The sequence below is a fragment of the Jaculus jaculus genome, chromosome 17 (assembly GCF_020740685.1).
Source record: "Jaculus jaculus isolate mJacJac1 chromosome 17, mJacJac1.mat.Y.cur, whole genome shotgun sequence".
Taxonomy (NCBI): domain Eukaryota; kingdom Metazoa; phylum Chordata; class Mammalia; order Rodentia; family Dipodidae; genus Jaculus; species Jaculus jaculus.
Window position 1 is genome coordinate 67,062,722 of NC_059118.1, and position 18,878 is coordinate 67,081,599.

General features: G+C 47.8%; 1 protein-coding gene across 3 annotated transcripts in view; it reads left to right on the forward strand.

Annotated features, from left to right (window-relative positions):
• The first annotated feature begins 205 nt into the window (after positions 1 to 205).
• Positions 206 to 18,878, forward strand: part of Serpinb6 (serpin family B member 6) — a 36,682-nt gene continuing 18,009 nt past the window's right edge. The window contains exon 1 of one of the 3 annotated variants that reach the window (XM_045136619.1): positions 206 to 367. Coding sequence is in view for 1 of the 3 variants with exons in the window: in XM_045136617.1 (XP_044992552.1) it covers positions 17,314 to 17,354 (41 nt within the window). In the remaining 2 variants the exon portion in view is untranslated. Of the gene's footprint in view, positions 368 to 17,138; positions 17,194 to 17,289; positions 17,355 to 18,878 lie in introns of those variants that run through there. The other 2 variants (XM_045136618.1, XM_045136617.1) reach the window with 2 other exon arrangements.

Here is an 18,878-nt window from a genome sequence, read left to right on the forward strand (position 1 = left end):
CGCGCGGGGCCCCTCCAGGGCCGTTCTCCCCGGTCCTGCAGCCGGGAACTGCCCGCCCTCGGAGACTCGTCACTCCCCGCCCCCTGACTCACGCGGGTGTCGGGCTGCGGGCTGCACGCTACCTCCCCGCCCCGCCCCTGCCGCGCGGTCCCCCAGGCCACGCGCTCGGTCCCCCGGGGATTTCCTCCAGCCCCGCCCGAGCACGCCCCCGCTCGCCGGGCCTTGCAGGCCAGGCCACCCCAGCCGCAGCGGGCCTTCCGCCTTTTCTCCAAGCCCGCTGGCTTCCGGGCGGTTCCTGGAGGATTCTAGCTTCTGCCTCTATCCTGGTCCACCTCCGCAGCCCTCACTGTCCTTGGACAGGACCAAGGTAATCCCTGATACTGCCCACTTCGAAGGGCTGTGCGCTAAACCAGGGCCACTCCTTCTGGCCTATGGGGGCTGATCATGCTCCCCAAATCTTTCAGCCCCTTTAAAACTGCCACTCCTGCTTATCCTTAATAATTTCTTCCTGAGTGTGTTTACACCCTTCTGTGTTCTCCCGGTTTATTTCTGGTTCTTTTCTCTCTATTTATCTTATTATTGGCATTCCTGGGGGTTCCCCCTCGCCTTAAGAAAATCTCAGTGAGGCCTATCACGTTAAGCTATGTTCATGTGACCATCACATTGACACCTGGTGCCCAGACCTCTCTTCTGAACCTTCCATGGAACCTCCACCTTTCCATGTCAAAAATGAAATTCAGGGTTTAGCGATTAAAGATCTTGCCTGCAAATCCAAAGGACCCTGGTTCAATTCTCAAGGATCCACGTAAGCCAGAAGCACTAGGTGGCGCAAGTGTTTGGAGTTCGTTTGCAGTGGCTGATGGCCCTGGAGTGCCCATTCTTTCTCTCTCTCTCCCTCTTTCTCAAATAAATAAAGAAAATACATATTTTTTTAAAAAATCCCAGGAGCTGGAGAAATGACCCAGTGGGTAAAAGTTCTTGCTGAATGGAAGCCTGGTTGGCCCTGAGTTTGATTCAATAGCACCCAGAGAAACATCTGTAGCGAGTGAAGACTGGACAATCTCTGGGGCTCACTGGTCAGCCTGCCTGATGGAAAACAGCTCTGGGTTCAGTGAGAAACGTGTCTTAGGGAGACACTTGGATGAGCAGTACAGGGAGACACTGACATTCTCCTCTGGCCTCTGTATTCAGGCGACCGACACACACATCTGTAGACGGGTGTATGCACCACGCATACTGCACGTGCTCACACGCACAACGTGCACAAAAAAGTGAAACTGAAGCCAGGTCTGGTGGCACAGACTTGTCGTCTCTGTTACTTGTGAGGTAGAGAGATTTCAAATTCGAGGCCAGCTTGGGCAGCGACCAAGTTTAAGGACAACCTGGGTGACTTAGTGAGAACTTGTCTCAAAAAGTAAAAAGAGGGCTGGGCATTTAGCTCAGTGGTAGAGCACTTGTAACAAGCAGGAGACTCTGGGTTCAATTAGGAATTGGCATTACAAAAGAAAAAAAGAAAGAAAGAAAGAAGGAAGGAAAGAAAGAAAAGTTTCCCCTTCAAATTCATTCACCTTCTTGCTTTTCCATCTTTGCTGGTCGTCACTGCCATTCACCTGCTGGGACAAGTCAGAGGCCTGAGGTCAGGCTACATTCTTCCTGCCTTACCCACCTGTCCCACAAGCTTGAAGCCCACTTAACCTGTTTTGTAGATAGCTCTTCTGGTGTCCGTCTTCGCACCTTTAATCTAAAGAATGGCAGCCTTGGTCTCCGTGCCTGAGGTCCACTCCCAGCACTCAGCAGCATCAGCGTGGAGCACACACTCCATATCTCACTGACGACGTAAATGGCCACCAGCTCTGTTAGAAGACTGCATAGTCACTTCCCTGTTTGAGAGGTCGAGGAAAACTTATGGGCACGAGTTCACCACAGAAGACCTTTCAAGTGTCTACACTAAAGTGCCTCATATTTAACTACTCAGTACTGGTAAACTATTGGTTTCTTCAAATATACATACATTTGCATGTCTCTCAGGTTTGTAGGCTGAAATATCTCCCTTTCACATGTCATTTATTCAGGTCTCAGTATAAGTGTTAAGTACTGTGTGATACATTTCTTGGCCCCCTCTCTCCCTCAGTAGGCTTATTATTTGTACATCTTTTTCCAATTTTTTTTATTAACAACTTCCATGATTATAAAAAGTATCCCATGATAATACTCTCTCTCCCCCACTTTCCCCTTTGAAATATGATTTGCCATCATATCCCCTCCCCATCTCAGTCAGTCTCTCTTTTATTTTGATGTCATGATCTCTTTCTCCTATTATGCTGGTCTTGTGTAGGTAGTGTCAGACACTGTGAGGTCATGGATACTCAGGCCATTTTGTGTCTGGGGGGAGCACATTGTAAGGAGTCCTACCCTTCCTTTAGCTCTTACATTCTTTCTACCACCTCTTCCACAATCAACCCTGAGCCTTGGAAAGTATGATAGAGATATTGCAGTACTGAGCACTCCTGTCACTTCTTCCCAGCACCATGGTGCCTTCTGAGTCATCCCAAGGTCATTGCCATCTGAAAGGGAAGATTCTCTACCAAAAGTGAGAGTAGCATTAATATAAGGGTATGAACATTAAGAGAAGTGCTTACTGGGCAGTTTGATAAGCATAATATATACATTTAGCTAGACACCAGCAGACATTACACCCGCAGGGCTCATGACTACCCCTGTTTTAAGTGTTCAGTATCAAGATTGTATTCCCTCCTATGGAGTGTGACCCTAGTCCAATTAGAGGGCAGTTGGTCTCCACCATGACAGATGTGCCACTATTGCACCCATTGGCTCATTTGGCCTGAAGGTACATCTTTTATTATTATTAGTTTTTATTAAGTATATATTTGTATGGACACATCATGTACCATCATTTCCCTCCTTCCTGTCCCCATTCCATTGAGGGTCCTCCACAGTGGGAGTGCTGGTATTCCCTGTGGGGTTGTGGGTTATGAGCTGTGAGAGCAACAGTCAGTCATTGTGGGGATGGGGGCCATGCCTCTGGAGATTCCTTCCCAACCTGTGGCTCTTCCTGTATTTCAGCTCCCATGGTATATCTTCTTGTAGCACATATTGAACCATATTTTATTTGTTTGCACATCTGTCTAGTGTTGAGGCTGGGATGATGTCGTCTCTCTTCCTGTTGCCAGCCCCTTGTATGGCTCTTGGCCTATGTGCAGCAAGTGCTCAGAAAGTCTGCCATGAGCAAAACAGCCTCACACTTGGCCCGGGGTGGTGGGGGGAGTTGGTCATGGATATCACTTCCTCAATACCAGGGAGTTCACATAATGAAGCTGTGAGAGCCAATGGGTAAACATCAAACTATCACAGGACTTAAAATGATCTGAAGACTTTGCCCTGTGCGATTGCTCAGATAACTCACAGGATAAGAAATCCCCCAGTCCTTGTGAAAGTCTTTTATTGCCTTTAGACATGCTTTTGGCCTTGGGAAACAGAAGAGACTGTGAGTTTGGGGGGAGGAGAGTTTGGGGGAGGAACAGGGGAAAAGTCATGGAGGAATGCCCCGGGAGTGATCAAACGGTCAAGTCCACCCTCCTGGCTTTTGCCTTGAGCTCAGGAAACAGAGTCCTTCCTCACATGAGGCTGGGGTCCTTTTTTTATTAATTAAAAAAAAAAACTATTTATTTCAGAGAAAGAGGCAGAAAGAGGGAGAGAGAGACAAAGAGAGAGAGGATGGGCGTGCCAGGGCATCCTGCCACTGCAAATAAACTCCAGACACATGAGCCACCTTATGCATCTGACTTAAGTGGGTCCTGGAGATTGAACCTGGGTCCTTTGGCTTTGCAGGCAAGCACCTTAACCACTAAGCTATCTCTCCAGCCGAGGCTGGGTTCTTTACTGCAGGTGGAGTGGTATGATGTTTTGAATGAGTCCAACAAAACAAAATCGACCCTTCTTTAAAAAAAAAAGAATCAGGGCTGGAGAGATGGCTCAGCTGTTAAAGTGCTTGCTTCCCCAGTACCCATGAAAAGACAGATGCACAGATGGTGCATGTACCTGGAGTTTATTTGCAGCAGCTGGAGGCTCTGCTGCATTCATTCTCTTTGGCTCTCTTCTCTCTACCTGTCTCTGCTTGCAAATAAATAACTAAAAAATATTTTGAAAACAATATCAACCTCTCATGCGTGGTGTTAAAGAGGTGGGGCCTTTGAGAGTAGATTATCCATGATGGCTTGACCACAAGTGGGGTAAACCATTTGTGGACCAACCGATTAATGGGTTAATGCACTATCTCAAATGTTGTACAGAGCTGGGCGTGGTGGCACATCCCTTTATTCCCAGCACTCAGGAGGCAGAGGTAGGAGGATTGCCATGAGTTTGAGGACACTCTGAGACTACATAGTGAATTCCAGGTCAGCCTGGGCTAGAGTGAGACCTTGAAAAACCAAAACCAAAACCAAAAATCCCCATAAACACATTTGACTTCTAGTGTCATGTGACCACGCGCATCCCTCTCCTAGTACCATCCCTGGCACCATGTCAGGACTCTGCAGAGTCCCCACCAGCAAGGAAAAATCCCTCACTAGATGCGGTCCCTCAACCTCAACCTTGAACTTCCCAGCCTCTAGAATCCTGAGCCAAATACAGCTGTGTTCTTTATAAGATCTGTGGTCTTGGGTATTCAATTATAGCAACAGAAAACAGACTAGGACACGGAGAGAGTGAGTGTCCTCCTTTCGTTCAAACAGGATGATGATGTTCTTGCCAGCTTCGTGAAGGAGGTAAACCACAGGGATATCTTGTACTCCCTTTGCATTCATTCTAGGATGTCCAACCTGGCATTTTGGAATTAAACCCCTTTGTGGGTAATCCAAATTGGCCTTGAGGGGAATCTGTAGCACTTATCACCCCGTTGCTGGGGAAAAACATCCAACCAGTAGCTTACTGGAGGAAATTAAGTCTCAAGGGCAACGTCATCATAGTGGAGGGCATGAGGGGCAGGCAGCAGGCATCACATCTTCTTGTCAGTAGAGAGGAACAAGCAGGGCTGGACTATAAAACCGCAAGGCCCCCACCAGTGATGCACTTCCTCCAGCAAGATTCCATTCCCAAAGGCTCCCCAAACTTTCTGAACGAGGCACCACCTGCTGGGGATTAAGCAAGGCCATGGGGGACATTTTACATCCAACAGGAACACTCAATTTGACCAGGGAGGTACTTGACTCTAATGCTAACCCTAATTGTAGTCTCTGTTGCCCAGAGCACCTCCAGTGCCAGGGCAGCAAGTGATGGCATTGCCCTGCTCATCTCTTTATGACAGCTTTGTTTCCTTCTATTCATCTCTTTTTAAATATTCATTGTCACTAGCATGGTCAAGCTTGCTAAGTCTCTCTGACTCTCCTTTGAGGGAAGCTTGCTGGGCTTCTCCATGCAGAAGGCTCAGCTCCCTTCAGAAACAGCCTGGAATCTCAAGGCCTCGAGGCCCAGTCAGCTGCACCCTGTCCCCACCCGGTGCTCTTCATTTGCATTTTGAAATGGATCCCAGAAGATGTGATAACTGATAGGAAAGTGAACTTTTGTTATGGAAAAAAAAAAAAGAAAAGGCTGAGAAACATATCAGGGAGCCAGGCCTGCTCAGGCAGCTGATCTTTCAGACAGATTTTGAAAAAGTTTGTTTCCAGAGTGACCTAGCAGCCATGGAAGAGAGTCTCTTCACAAAGCTGCTGATTATGGGCAGGAGCTCCAAGTGCCTTCCTCAGGGGCAGGGCTTTCACATATTTGTGAGATAGGGACAACAGGGGGAAAGGAAAGATGGCTGCCTGTGACAATATTCCGCCTGTCTTCATGTTACCGGACTCTGAGTCACTCAGTGATGGCACAGTGGAGCATCAGAAAATGAATTCATGTCAACACGGACTCGGGGACAACTTCCAAAGCCTGGGTCCTGAGCTCTCATATACAACAGGCAGTCTGACATCATCCTGAATTCTTTTTTTTTTTTTTGTTTTGTTTTGTTTTTCGAGGTAGGGTCTCACTCTGGCTCAGACTGACCTGGAATTCACTATGTAGTCTCAGGGTGGCCTCGAACTCTCAGAGATCCTCCTACCTCTGCCTCCCGAGTGCTGGGATTAAAGGCATGCGCCACCACGCCCGGCTCCATCCTGAATTCTTTACACTATTGGTGGGTTACAAGTTTCTAAGGTTACATGATTTGGGACACAAACAGAAATTTCATTAGCAATTAATCAGTGATTTAAAAAACAAAAAGCAGGGGGCTGGAAAAATGGCATAGCAGTTAAGGCACTTGCCTGTGAAGCCTAAGGACTCAGTTTCGACTCCCCAGACTCACACAAGCCAGAAGCACAAGGTGATACATGTGCACAAGGTCACACATGTGTACAAGGTGGTAGACACATCTGGAGTTTGATTGCAGTGGCTAGAGGCCCTAGCATGCTGATTCTCTCTCTCTCTAATAAAAGTGGGGAGCTGGAGAAATGGTTTAAAGGTTAAGGTGCTTACCTGCAAAGCCCAAGGATCCAGGTTCTATTCCCCAGGACCCATGTAAGCCAGATGTTCAGGGTAGTGCATGCATCTGGAGTTCATTTGCAGTGGCTGAAGGCCTTGGCGCATCCATTTTATATCTGCCTCTTTCTCTTTCATGCTCAAATAAAATAAACAATAACAAATTTTAAAAAGTGCCAGGTGTGGTGGCACATACCTTTAATCCCAGGCAGAGATAGGAGGATCACCAAGAGTTTAAGGCCCCCTGAGACTACATAGTGAATTCTAGGTCAGCCTGGGCTAGAGTGAGACCCTACCTCAAAAACAACAACAACAACAAAAGTACAAATGCAGATCAGAAAGCTGTTTGTTCAGGGGTATTTGTGCCCACGGCTGCACTAGCAAGGTACAAGCAGTGTGAAGATGCATGTATAGGGAAGAGACTCAGTGTCATGTTGTCTCCCTAGTAAAGCTTGGACAATAGAAATTGTGTTTTGGGAGCTGGAGAGATGGTTTAGCCATTAAGGCGTTTGCCTGCAAAGCCAAAGGACCTTGGTTCAATTCCCCAGCACCCATGTAACCTAGATACAGCAGGTGGCACATGCATCTGGAGTTCGTTTGCAGTGGCTGGATGCCCTGGTGTACCCATTCTCTTTTTCTGCCTCTTTCTCTCTCAAATAAATTAATTAATTAAAAAAAAGAAATTATGTTTTAGAGTATCATAAGGGTCTGTTTTCTTTGGTAAATCTCTTCTACCACATTCACGGCTCTTCATGAGGTGATGTTCAGAAAACGGTGATGTTGGCTGGGTTTAAGTGCAGTGTTTTCACCCCTTGGTGTCAAAGTTTACTAGCAGACACCTGTACAGTCTCAAATGGCATTGGTGTTTTCCACAAGATTGGCTTGGGTCTGTCGGTACAGGCCTGTGGAGTTCCGCTGTTAACTTGGTCGGATTCGGAAGCTTGGGTGGGTCTGTGAGGGTGTTTCCAGGAAAGATTAGCTGAGAGAGGAATCCTTTTTCCATAGCGGGGGTCCTTCTGGTGGTGGGCTCTGTAGAAAGAAGCTCCGAGAGAGCACTGAGCCTCTGCCGGCTGCCTTTGACGCTCTCTGGTGCATGTGTCTACCCTGTAGCTGTTAACCTTGGACATCGGGAGCCAGCTCCATCAACCCTCTCATGCAGACTGAAGACCAAGCATTCTCCAAGAATCCTCCAGGCCTTTAGCACCAGGTTGCGACTGCTGAGGCATCCAGTCCCATGGACCGAGTTCCCACTGGGTTCCCGCTCCAGTTTTACAGCATCTAGACAGCCATGTTGGACTGCCCACCCCTGTCTAATAAATCCCCTTTATGACATATTTTCATTCTGTCTGTTCTGGTCCTCTGGAGAATCCTGACTAATGTAAGGCCTATATTCCCAGCTACTCAGGAGGCTGAGGCAGGAAGATGGAAAGTTCAAGGCCTTTCTGGACTACAGAATGAATTTAAGGCCAGCCTGGGCAATGTAGCGGACCTCTCTCTCAAAATAAAAAGTATAGGACTGGAGAGATTGCTTAGTGGTTGAGGCCTTTGCCTGCAAAGCCAAAGGATCCCGGGTCAATTCTCCAGGACCCATGTAAGCCAGATACACAAGGGCATGCATCTGGAGTTCGTTTGCAGTGGCTGGAGGCCCTGGAGCACCCATTCTCTCGCTCACTCTCTTTCTCTCTTTCACCCTCCTTCTTTCTCAAATAAATAAATTAAAAAATAAAAAGTATAGTGTTGGGATGCACCTGATGGCACAGTGCTTGCCTTGTATGTGTGAGGACCTAGGTTTGATCTCCAGAGTGGGAAAAGGAAAAGCAAGGCCCTGAAGGTAACCTAAGGAACTGTGACTCTTCTCTCGTCATGACCCACACAGCAGACCACAGACCCAGTCATGCATGGATGGCTGCACTGTGCTTATCTGACCTCATAACAAGGGTGCTTTTGCCTCTGAGCAGGCTAGGCTCAGAGCAAAGCCACTGCTGCCCTCTGAGCAGGACCAGAAAGAGTTCACCTTAAGTAGCCCTGGCCACATTCATCAGAGGCCCATCTGGCGCCACTGTGGAGAATACCACTCTTAAATGAGCAGGCTGAGACTGAGGATTTTGATCCCTAGTGAGCCAGGCCTACCTTACCCAGATAGCCAGTTCCAAGAAGAGACAACCGACATTGAAAACTTAGTCCTCAGGAAGTAAGGTCTGGTGAGACAACCAGATCGGAGCCCCACAGTGTCTCTCTGACTCTCTTTCTTGGTCTTTCCAGGTTCTTGGTGTCTTACTCAAAGAATTGGAGAAAGGCACACACAAGCACTTAAGCAGCAGGCACCATATTAAGATCAAAGCAACAGCAAAGGTTTGAATGAACTCCAAAGGGGCAGTGGGCCACTTGGACGGAGAGCACTCAGGGACCTTGGAAGGGACCTTGGAAGAGGTCTGGGGCTTGTCTTTGTAGGGTGCTCAGGGGAGGATGAATCAGTTGCTAGGGCATAGTTTGGGTGGCCCCCTGGTTTGATTGACAGGTTTGGGTTATATAATGTTTTCTGTACTGTGCATGTTCCTTCCCATGATGCATCTGATTTTAATCAAATGTACTCTATTATACATAGGCATAAGATGGCACATAGGGGTTGCTCCCTAAAGTTCTCTTACAGGACACCATTTGTCTTGCTGTTCTGACCCTGATCTACCTAAGAACATACTGGAATGTGCATTGAACAGGATTAACCACTGGCCAAAGGGGAGGAGAAAACAAGTTCACTGTGTGGAGCTGGGTGCGGATGTGCAGGAGAGACCCAGGCTTCCCACAGGCTGCAAGGCACATTGTTAGGAGAAGGGTGTGTTTATTGCTCAAGCCAAGCAATGTCCCTGGAGGCTGAATTCTTCCCTATGCTGCCTTCTGTCTTTGGGGAAGTAGGTCACTCACAGCTGAGTAATCACCTGCCCATAGGTGCTGTCTTTGAGGTAGATGTGCTATCTACAGGGAAGCTAGCTGGGTGTGTTGGTGCACGCCTGGATCAGGATTTCAAGGCCAGCCTGGGAGGACAGCCTCCCTGCTTTCAGACTTGTAACAAGGCGGAAACATCATGGATAAGAGCATGGCTGAAGACGGCTGTTCAGTACCCAGGAAGCACACCTGGGGGAGGGGGAGACAGGAAGGGTCTAAGCTAGCATATGCTCTTCAAAGACACCCCCAGATTCCTCCTAATCAGGCCCCACTCCTACATTCTACTACCACTGTTATAATAAATCTATTACACCACACCACAGATTTGTCAAAGCATGAACCCACTGCTTAGAAGAAAGGCCATTTGATCCATTCATGGCCCCGGGACTGAATCAGCCATCCAGGGACCAAGCCTTCAACACATGAGCTTTGGGAGGAGCCCATTCCCTCCAGTCATCTCTTCTTCTCCCTCTCCCCTCATATACAGTTCAGCTTCTTTCTAACACCTTTCTTCTTCCCCATTAATCTTGAAGAGATAGTTTATATTCAAACCATGATACTGACACCCCATTATATGTGTGCCATCTCCTGTGCATTCCTTACACATCCCACTTGATCCACTGCAGTGTCACCTCTTGGAGTTGTACCTGATTATTATTATTTTTAAATACTGTTTATTTATTACAGAGAGAAAGAATGGGCACACCAAGTCCTCCAGCCACTGCAAATGAACTCCTGAAGAATACACCACTTGTGCATCTGGCTTACATAGGTCCTGGGGAATTGAACCTCGGTCCTTAGGTTCATAGGCAAGGGCCTTGACCACTAAGCCATCTGTCCATCCCTGTACCTGATTATTTTAAGGTTTTTTGATTTTCATTAAGTCCAGTTTACTTTTTTTGTGTGTATGTGGTACTGAGGATTGGACCTAGGGTCGTATATATGGTGAACAAACACTTACTATTGAACTGTGTAGCCTCTTGTTCCCGATTTCATTACCAGCGTTTATCCAAACCTACTGATGAGTTTCCCAGCCACAATCACTTGATCCTAAAATGGTGTGAGAGGACATTGTGGGGAACTGAGTCAAGCACACACTGCAACAGAGAAGGAAAGGGGAACCCAAGTAAAGCCTTTTTGTGTGTGTGTGGTTTTTTGAGGTAGGGTCTTGCTCTAGCCCAGGCTGACCTAGAAGTCACTATGCAGTCTCAGGCTGGCCTGGAACTCACAATCTTCCTACCTCTGCCTACCAAGTGCTGGGATGAAAGGCATGTACTACCACGCCCAGCTTGAAGCCTCTTTTTGACAAAGCTATTTAAGGAAACAAGGTGGTGTGTGTGCTTGGCATTAGCGAGGAATTGGAAAGAATCTAAACTCTATAGAGAACTTAGCATGGGAGCCACAGTCCCTGGCCTGGCCTAGCCTCACAGACAGTGCAGGTGGAGTGGTTTTGGGCTGGAGTTTAGGGCCCATTCCAGCATCCTTCCAGAAGAAATGCGGAGAAGCCTGGGGTCCACTTGGAATAGGGGGTCCCTGTGGCTGGTAGAAGCAAAGAACAGCCAGCTAGCAAGTCCACCAATTAAAAGGTGGTTGTGAAAAGTGTAGCCTTCTTGTGATAGAACCAGATATACAGACCTTAAGCTTTCTTTGTCACAGGTCTTGGATGACACAGTGACTTTGCAGCTGAGCAAGTTACTTGCAAGCTACATTCCAGAACTGGCCATTTCTCAAGACCCTAAGGGCCTACTTGCCTGAGGCAGAGGTAACATTCCTAAAAGAGAGGTTGTATAAAATTTACAGGTATCCATGCATCTTCCAACATGTCAGCTTGTCACTAAAACACTTTCTTTCCTCTTCGCTGTCTCTGGAGCAGTGGGAGGTTCAACGCTCTCGTTACAGCATATTGCTAACGTGAACAGGGTTTTGTTTCAAACTGTCCTTCTGAGTACCTTTTTTTTTTTTTTTAAGCAAAAATGTTATTATTTATTTATTTATTCATTTGACAGAGAGAGAGAGAGAAAATGGGCATGCCAGGGCCTCCAACCATTGCAAACAAACTCCAGATGCACACGACCCCTTGTGCAACTGGCTAACGTGGGTCTTGGGGAATTGAACCTGGGTCCTTTGGCTTTGCAGGCAAACACCTTAACTGCTAAGCCATCCCTCCAGCCCTTTTTTTTTTTTTTAATCAAATGTAACATACATTTTGCCCATGTTTATGGCCTTGTAATGTTCTCTTCTGTCTGCCTTCTCTGTGTCCTAGAAGTGATTCATGATACAACCAGGCTTCTTGGATGAGTTACTGGGAGTGACCACTGTCATGGGATTAGAATAACTGTTGGAATACTTGACATGAAGAGCTGGCAAGGATTGTGACATTGCTGTGAGGTCTTGCTGATGCCAGTTAGATAACTTCTCTGTTGTTCATGGGAAACACAGGATTTCTGGGAACTTATGTACCCTCCAGAAGGGGAGTTATTCTACCTCAGACTAATCTCAGTTTCACATTACAGATGTGTGGCAAGCATGCATTCAAGCAAGTCGGGTCAACCGAGCAACTGAACTAATCATGGGTGGCTTAATTCCCTGGGTAAGTTTATATTCTCTCAAGGTTCCAGTTCATTATTTAGACACTTAGCTTGACTTGGATCCATTCACTCTGCCCTGGTTCATAAGAAGTATTGCTAAATCAATATAAACCCACCTTTACCACTGATGATGTCAAGGTATATATGCTTGTCAGGTTTTCCAAGTTACTCAGTATACATTATTTTGAAAAATTCACACAGAGCAAATACTGTTATTCAATGACAAAATGTGTGTAAGGATGAAATACAGCTATTGAGAGAATATTTTTATTCTTTCTGTGCCAGCAGGACAGAATATACACCATACAGGATAGCTTTATAGTTTTCTGTGCTCTGCATTCAATGGCAGCATTCTTTTTTAAAAATTTTAAAAATTGATTTATTAGTTATGTACACAGTGTGTATACAGCCACGTGGCTACCATTGTTAGCCTCCTCCCTGTCCTCCCCCCTCTGCAGGGACCCTCCTCGTTGGGGAATGTGGGTTGTGCATTGTGGAGTTAGCCCTCAGTTATGGGTAAGAGGCAATGTCTTTGTGCATAATGACCCGTGTGGCTCTAACAATCTTCCCGCCCCCTCTTCTGTGAATTTCCGTGAGCCATGTTGGGTTCATTTTAGGTCTGCTTCAGTGATCAGGTCTCGGAGCCTCTGTGTCTCTGCATCTCTGGTTTGGTGGGAGTTGAGTGTTCTCTGTGTCTATCTCCTTCACCCTTGTGCTGGTACCAGGTTCACCAAGAAAGCAGCACTCTTGCTCATTTCCCCAATTACTCTTGGTTTCAGTTGGGGCCCTGGTGAGGTGCGATGGGCTGAGTCTCTCCTCAGGATCTGCTATTTATTTATTTATTTATGAGAGAGTCAGAGAGTCAGAGAGAGAGGGAATGGGTGTGACAGGGCCTCCAGCTACTGCAAACAAACTCTAGATGCATGTGCCATCTTGTGCATCAGGCTTATGTGGGTCATAGGGAATCGAACCTGGGTCCTTTGGCTTTGCAGGCAAGCGCCATAACCACCAAGCCATCCCTCCAGCCCTGGCAGCATTCTTTCTGAGTGTGCTTGTGTCAATCTATTCTATTCATCACTTTAAAAGGAATTTTTCCTCATACATAGAACCCTTCAGGTCTGGGGATGGAGCTCAGTGGCTGAGTACGTGTTTAGTATGTGCAAAGCCTCGGTTCACTCCCTAGCATCCCTCACTCCAAATAGAACACAACAAAACAAAATATTTACTAGAAAAAAGAATGCCACATACATGAGTAAAATCAGCTCTGTTTGGTTCTAATGACCAAGATTTGTGCAAAGTCTTTTCTTTCTTGGAGGCAGTTTCTCCCTATGTTGCTGTTTGAACTTTTGTTTTTGTTTTTTCGAGGTAGGGTCTCACTCTAGCTCAGGCCGACCTGGAATTCACTATGTAGTAGCAGGGTAGCCTCGAACTCACCGTGATCCTTCTATCTCTGCCTCCTGAGCACTGGGATTAAAGGCATGCACCACCACGCCCAGCTTGCTGTTGAACTTTGGATTGGCCTGTTTGTACATCCAAGTCCTGGTACTTGGGGTTATACCACCATGCCTAGCTTCCAGTTTCCTGATTGGAAATTCAGATGGCCTTCCAGCACTAAGAGGGCTTTGTCTGTTTTTATCACAAGTTCTGATGTCTAAATTTATAAGAGAACTTCTAAGGAATTTCCTCAGAAATTCTCTTACATTATTAAATAAGAGCCATCTGTTTCCAGGCATGGGTAGCAGCAGGGACCAATTAAGCCTGGCCCAGAAAAATAAAGACTTTTTCTGGCTCTGGTCATTCTGACATCATTATGTTTACGGTGAACTTTCTACATATTACATACTCTTTTACCACTGAATACCACTGACCAGCAACTGTGCGTGCATGCAGCAGTGCGCAGAGACTGGGGCCCCCTTGCTGTCCTCTGTTGGGGGCGCTTTCATAAGGGCATTACTTCCTCCAGCTGTCGAGTGGTACTGGCTTTGCTTAGATGCTTCTGGAACAACATACCTAACCTATCTCATCCCTCTTTAAGCTGAAGGTACAAAAGAAAGAGCAACTGGAGCATCTTGCTGTCACCTTTTACAATGTCCTCTTTCGGACTCCTAAAGGGTTCATAAAGACGTCCCTCCAGTCATTGTCCTCAACCTGCAGTCAGTCACATTGGCCTTGAAGGACAAACCATGTGCCAGATGAGGATAATTATCCCTATGTCCGAAAGATCATAGCTGTGACAGAAATAACCATCTCCTGAGAACAGCTCACCCCTCTAGCACTCAGAACTCTTTGGATCACCTTTCAGGCCCAGAACTGAGCCCCTGGTCAGCGAGACCACTCTATGACCAGGACTGCCTCAGCCCACTCCCCCAGTTCTTCCCCTATTTACGTGTAAAGTTCAGGCCCTTGAAGATGAACTTGGGTCATGGACCCTTTATCTGTCCCTTTCCCACATGTGTTGATTGACTCTCCTTTCTCAGCTTTTCGACATTACTTGTCCTTTTTGTCTTTTTGTCTTTTTTTTGAGGTAGGGTCTTACTCTAGCCCAGGCTGACCTGGAACTCACTCTGTAGCCCCAGACTGGTTTTAAACTCATGGTGATCCTCCTACTGCAGCCTCCTAAGTGCTGGGGTTGAAAGCGTGTGTCGCCCAGCCAGTTCACTTGTCTTTTTAATTAATAATTGGGACAAGTGGCTGAGCTTTGGGATGCTTAGGGTCTTTGCTCTAAAATTTTTTAACAAAAGCATCGTAGGGGAAACATTACTAGGGATGGACGTGATAGGTATTGAGGATCACTACAATGGAACTGCACCATGGGAGTCAGAAATTGCAGCTCAGTTCTCAATAGATCCTGTACAGCATGCGGCTTGTAGCCAAGGAGCAAGGGGGTTTTGATGTATGGAAAATTACTTAGGGGAAACATCAGAGTGAGGGATATTCTGGCTATACCCACCTGTAGGATTCTTGCTGAGGACAGGCCAGATGGCACTGGAGGTATAAGAGAACTGATCAGGTATCAAGGCTAACATAGGATGGGGATTTCTGGCTAAACTTCCTTTTCATATGATTTTTGTGAAAGTTGGATTTTACAGCCAGGCATGGTGGTACATCAGCAATGCATGTGGTGGAGGCAGGAGGATGGAAAATTTGGGAATAGTCTGGGCTACACAGTTAGACTTCAACTCAGCACAAACAAAACAACTCAAAAAAAAAAAAAAAAACCACCTAGATTTTACCAGGAAATTCAGATAACGGCTTGGGAGAAGACTGAGGTGGAATAAGCAGAGAACTTTCATTAGAGACAAGATGACACAATTCCTATGTGTGCATATGTGTGTGTGTGGAGGGGGCAGATTTGACAAAAAAAAAAAAACAAAAAAACAAGAGGGGCGGGAGAGATGGCTTGATAGTTAAGGCGCATGCCTGCGAAGCCTAAAGACCCAGGTTCAATTCTACAGGTCCCACGTAAGCCAGATGCATTCGGTAGCACATGTGCCTGGAGTTCATTTGCAGTGGCTAGAGGCCCTGGCACACCCATGCTCTCCCTTTCTAATAAATAAATAAATAAAAATAAATTTAAAAAACCCCAAAATCTGTGTATTTATCTTTTGATGTGCCTCCTTTAGGAAATCTAGGAATCTGTGTTAATGGACATTTCTCCACAAATACACAATATTCTCACTAAGTTCTTGCTCCCCAAAGCGTGGCCTGTCAGTTAACAGGGCTAGCAGCAGCACAGCTTGTTAGAAAGCCCACTCTCATCCCGAGTTGGAAGCTGCACTTTGGCCATCCTCCGGGTGGAGAGTAGGAATCCACCCAGGAGCCCTGTACAACCAGGAGAGCATAAAGCAGGGCTTGTGTCCTGCTAGGGGGATTTTCCAAACAGTTCAAAAAAAGGAACTTGCAGAACAATAGGTAAGCAGGTGAAATAGGAATTAACTATAGAATTCTCACATGCATATATTTGTGCGAAGGACATGCGGGGAGGATAAACCTGAAGCGGGAACACTGGAGTGAAAAGCAGTGAAGAGGCCTCGAGCCTCTGAGCATCCGTTTATGCTTAAATACTTCAAAAGCAAAAAGTAACAGCTGGGCTGCGGTCCTGGTTTGCCACTGACCGCTAGGTAGAGGGGCCAGGAGGACCCTGATAACCCTTCTACAGTGTCAGCACTCAGCTCCAGTGTCAACGTGGGCTGTGATGAGTAACCTCAGTATAGGGTGAGAAGACATCTGAGGTCTGCAAGGTTGAGGGCACCTCTAAACCTGGCCAAGATCCTCCCCACCTCCAGGGTGCTGTTCCCCACGAGAGATGGCAAACATGGTTTCATTCTCATTTACACAATCTGTGGTGCTTGGTGCTCTAATTCTTACTGGCCTTCAAGAGTTCAAATGAGGTTTTGTAACAAGGCCATGATCATTTGGCTGTTTTTTGAAAATTTGTTTGTGAGTGAGAATGGATGGATGCCCTGGGGCCTCCTGCCACTGCAAACGGACTCCACATGCACGTGGTCGTTTTGTTCATCTGGCTTTACAAGGGTACTGGGGAACTCAAGCGCCTTTAACCATCTCCCCAGTCCCTGTTCCTGTTTAATTTAATTAGTTAATTAATGTATGAGAGAGAGAATGAATGCATGGGTGCAAACACTGTGCATCTGGCTTTACGTGAGTACTGGGGAATCGAACCTGGGCCAGCAGGTTTTACATGCACGCGCCTTTAACCTCTGACCCTTCTTCCCAGCCCCCACTCCGCCCTTGCTTCGGTTTGTGCCTAACTGACCAGCGCTCTGCCTCCGCCCTGGTGCCAGCCTTTCTTTCCCCTCGCTCCTTAAAGTTCTGCGGTGCCCACTCGGTGCAACAGTGGGCAGGCTGGTGGGGCCCGCGCGCTGCGCCCCAGTGAAAGCAGCGGGTTTCGGGAGCTGGAAGACAGTTCCTGGGGCGGGCGGGGATGCCCGGGGTTCGGGGCTCAGCTCCGAGGCCCCGCCCCCCGCTTCCCCCGCCCTCCGCTTCCCCCGGCCCCCGCCTCCCCCCCGGCCCCGGCCCCGCCCCCCACCCCGCCCCTCGAGGTTCCTTAGCGCGGCGCGGCGCGGTCCGTGCAGTCCCGGTGCGCGCAGCTCGGGCCGGCGGAGGCGCGGGCGGCCGGGTAGGCGGAGCGGCTGCGGGGCGGGCGCGGGGACCTGACTCCCGCGGCTCGGCTCGGCTTCCGCGGCGGCCGGGGAGCAGCGCGCGGGCTCGGGCCGCCGGGGTCGAGGAGCGGCCCGAGATGGGGGCGAGCCGGAGCCGCGCCGGGAGCCCGGGCCACAGGTGACCCCGCCGGGGCGGCCGGAGGACGCGCGCTCGCGACGCGGGGCGCCGGGCGTTGCGGTCCGGGGTGGGGCCGAGGGACCCGCCGGCCGCAGCTCCCGGGACTGTGCCTGCCAAGCCCGGTGCCTCTGGAGCAAGGCCAGGTGGGCGGCACTTTCCGTGCCCTGAGGCCTGCAAGAGTAGACAGTTGGTGGTTTATTTTATTTTATTTCTTTAATTAAGGCGCTGGGCGATTTGATGTCTTCGCGGCCCAGAGTTCCGGGGGAAAGTTGGGATGGGCCGCCTGGGCTAGATGAAATGGGCACGTGAGTTAGTTTCTTGAAATCCATTCCCCCTCCTGATTGTTTTGCCCGTGGAACCCGCGGCCTTGGACTGCTGAGCAAGTGGTCTGTCCCTGGCCCACAGGCCTGCCCCTCTCCCTTTTCCCTTTTAAGCTCTTTGGAGAACCAAAAGAATGGAAAGGGAACATTGATTTGGAGTCGGAAACACTGGGGTGTGAGGAGAAGCGGAGTGAGGTTCAGTACTGTTCTGGTTGTCTGGGAGGCAGCTGTACTTGTGGTAGGAATATTCCAAGGCTTCCTTTCCGCTGTGGTTTAAGATTGCTGTGTGGGATCTGATGTATCCTGTAACCTTTGGAGCGGATCATGTTAGCCGGCATTGTCGTGCCTGGGCTTTTTAGTACTGTGGTGATAAAACAATGTTATCAGTGCATGTGGGAGTGTCCCTTCTCTGAGTCATTGCAGCCACTGTGACTTGTGTCATCACAAGGAAAGTGTACATATTTGGACCATACATTGCCGGGTAAGCCAGGAATAGTGGGCTCCCATATTTGCAAGACTGTATCCAGAGACTGCTAGGTAGGCAACAGGAGAGAGAGGGGGAGAAAGAGACAGACAGAAAGAGAGAGAGAAGAGGAGAGACACACGTAGAGAGCAAGGGAGAGTGCCGAAACACACTGAAAAAGAGAATGAGTGCACTAGGGCCTCTTGCTACAGCAGCCAGTGAACTCCAGGTACACATACCACTGTCTGCATCTGGCTTTATGTAGGTACTGGGGAATTGAACCTGGCCCATTAGGCTTTGCAAGCAAACACCTTTAACCACTGAGCAACCCTTCCAGCCCAAGAATTCTATGTTTAAGGCAATGGCACTTCTGAAATATATAATGAATTGTATATGTGTGTGTATATTCATTGGATTTTTAAAATCTTTTTATAGTGGGTTTATAATCCCTTTATGTAAGGGTTCATATAGCATTACAAAGTGAAAATGAAAATGGGTTTTCTGGTTATGTAATAAGTTATGTTCAAATTAATGTCTTAGAAGCAAGATTTTAGGCAATGGAACCCAAGGCTTAGGTACATTCACAATGTTAAAAAGAGGGCTGTAGTCATCATGGGATTATTTCATTCTGGGTATGGATTCATCTCCTTGTTCTCATAAAGCTCTGGCAACCCAACAGCAAAGGAGCCTTTTTCATATTGTTGAAGTTATTTATTTATTTATTTGAGAGAGAAAGAGAGA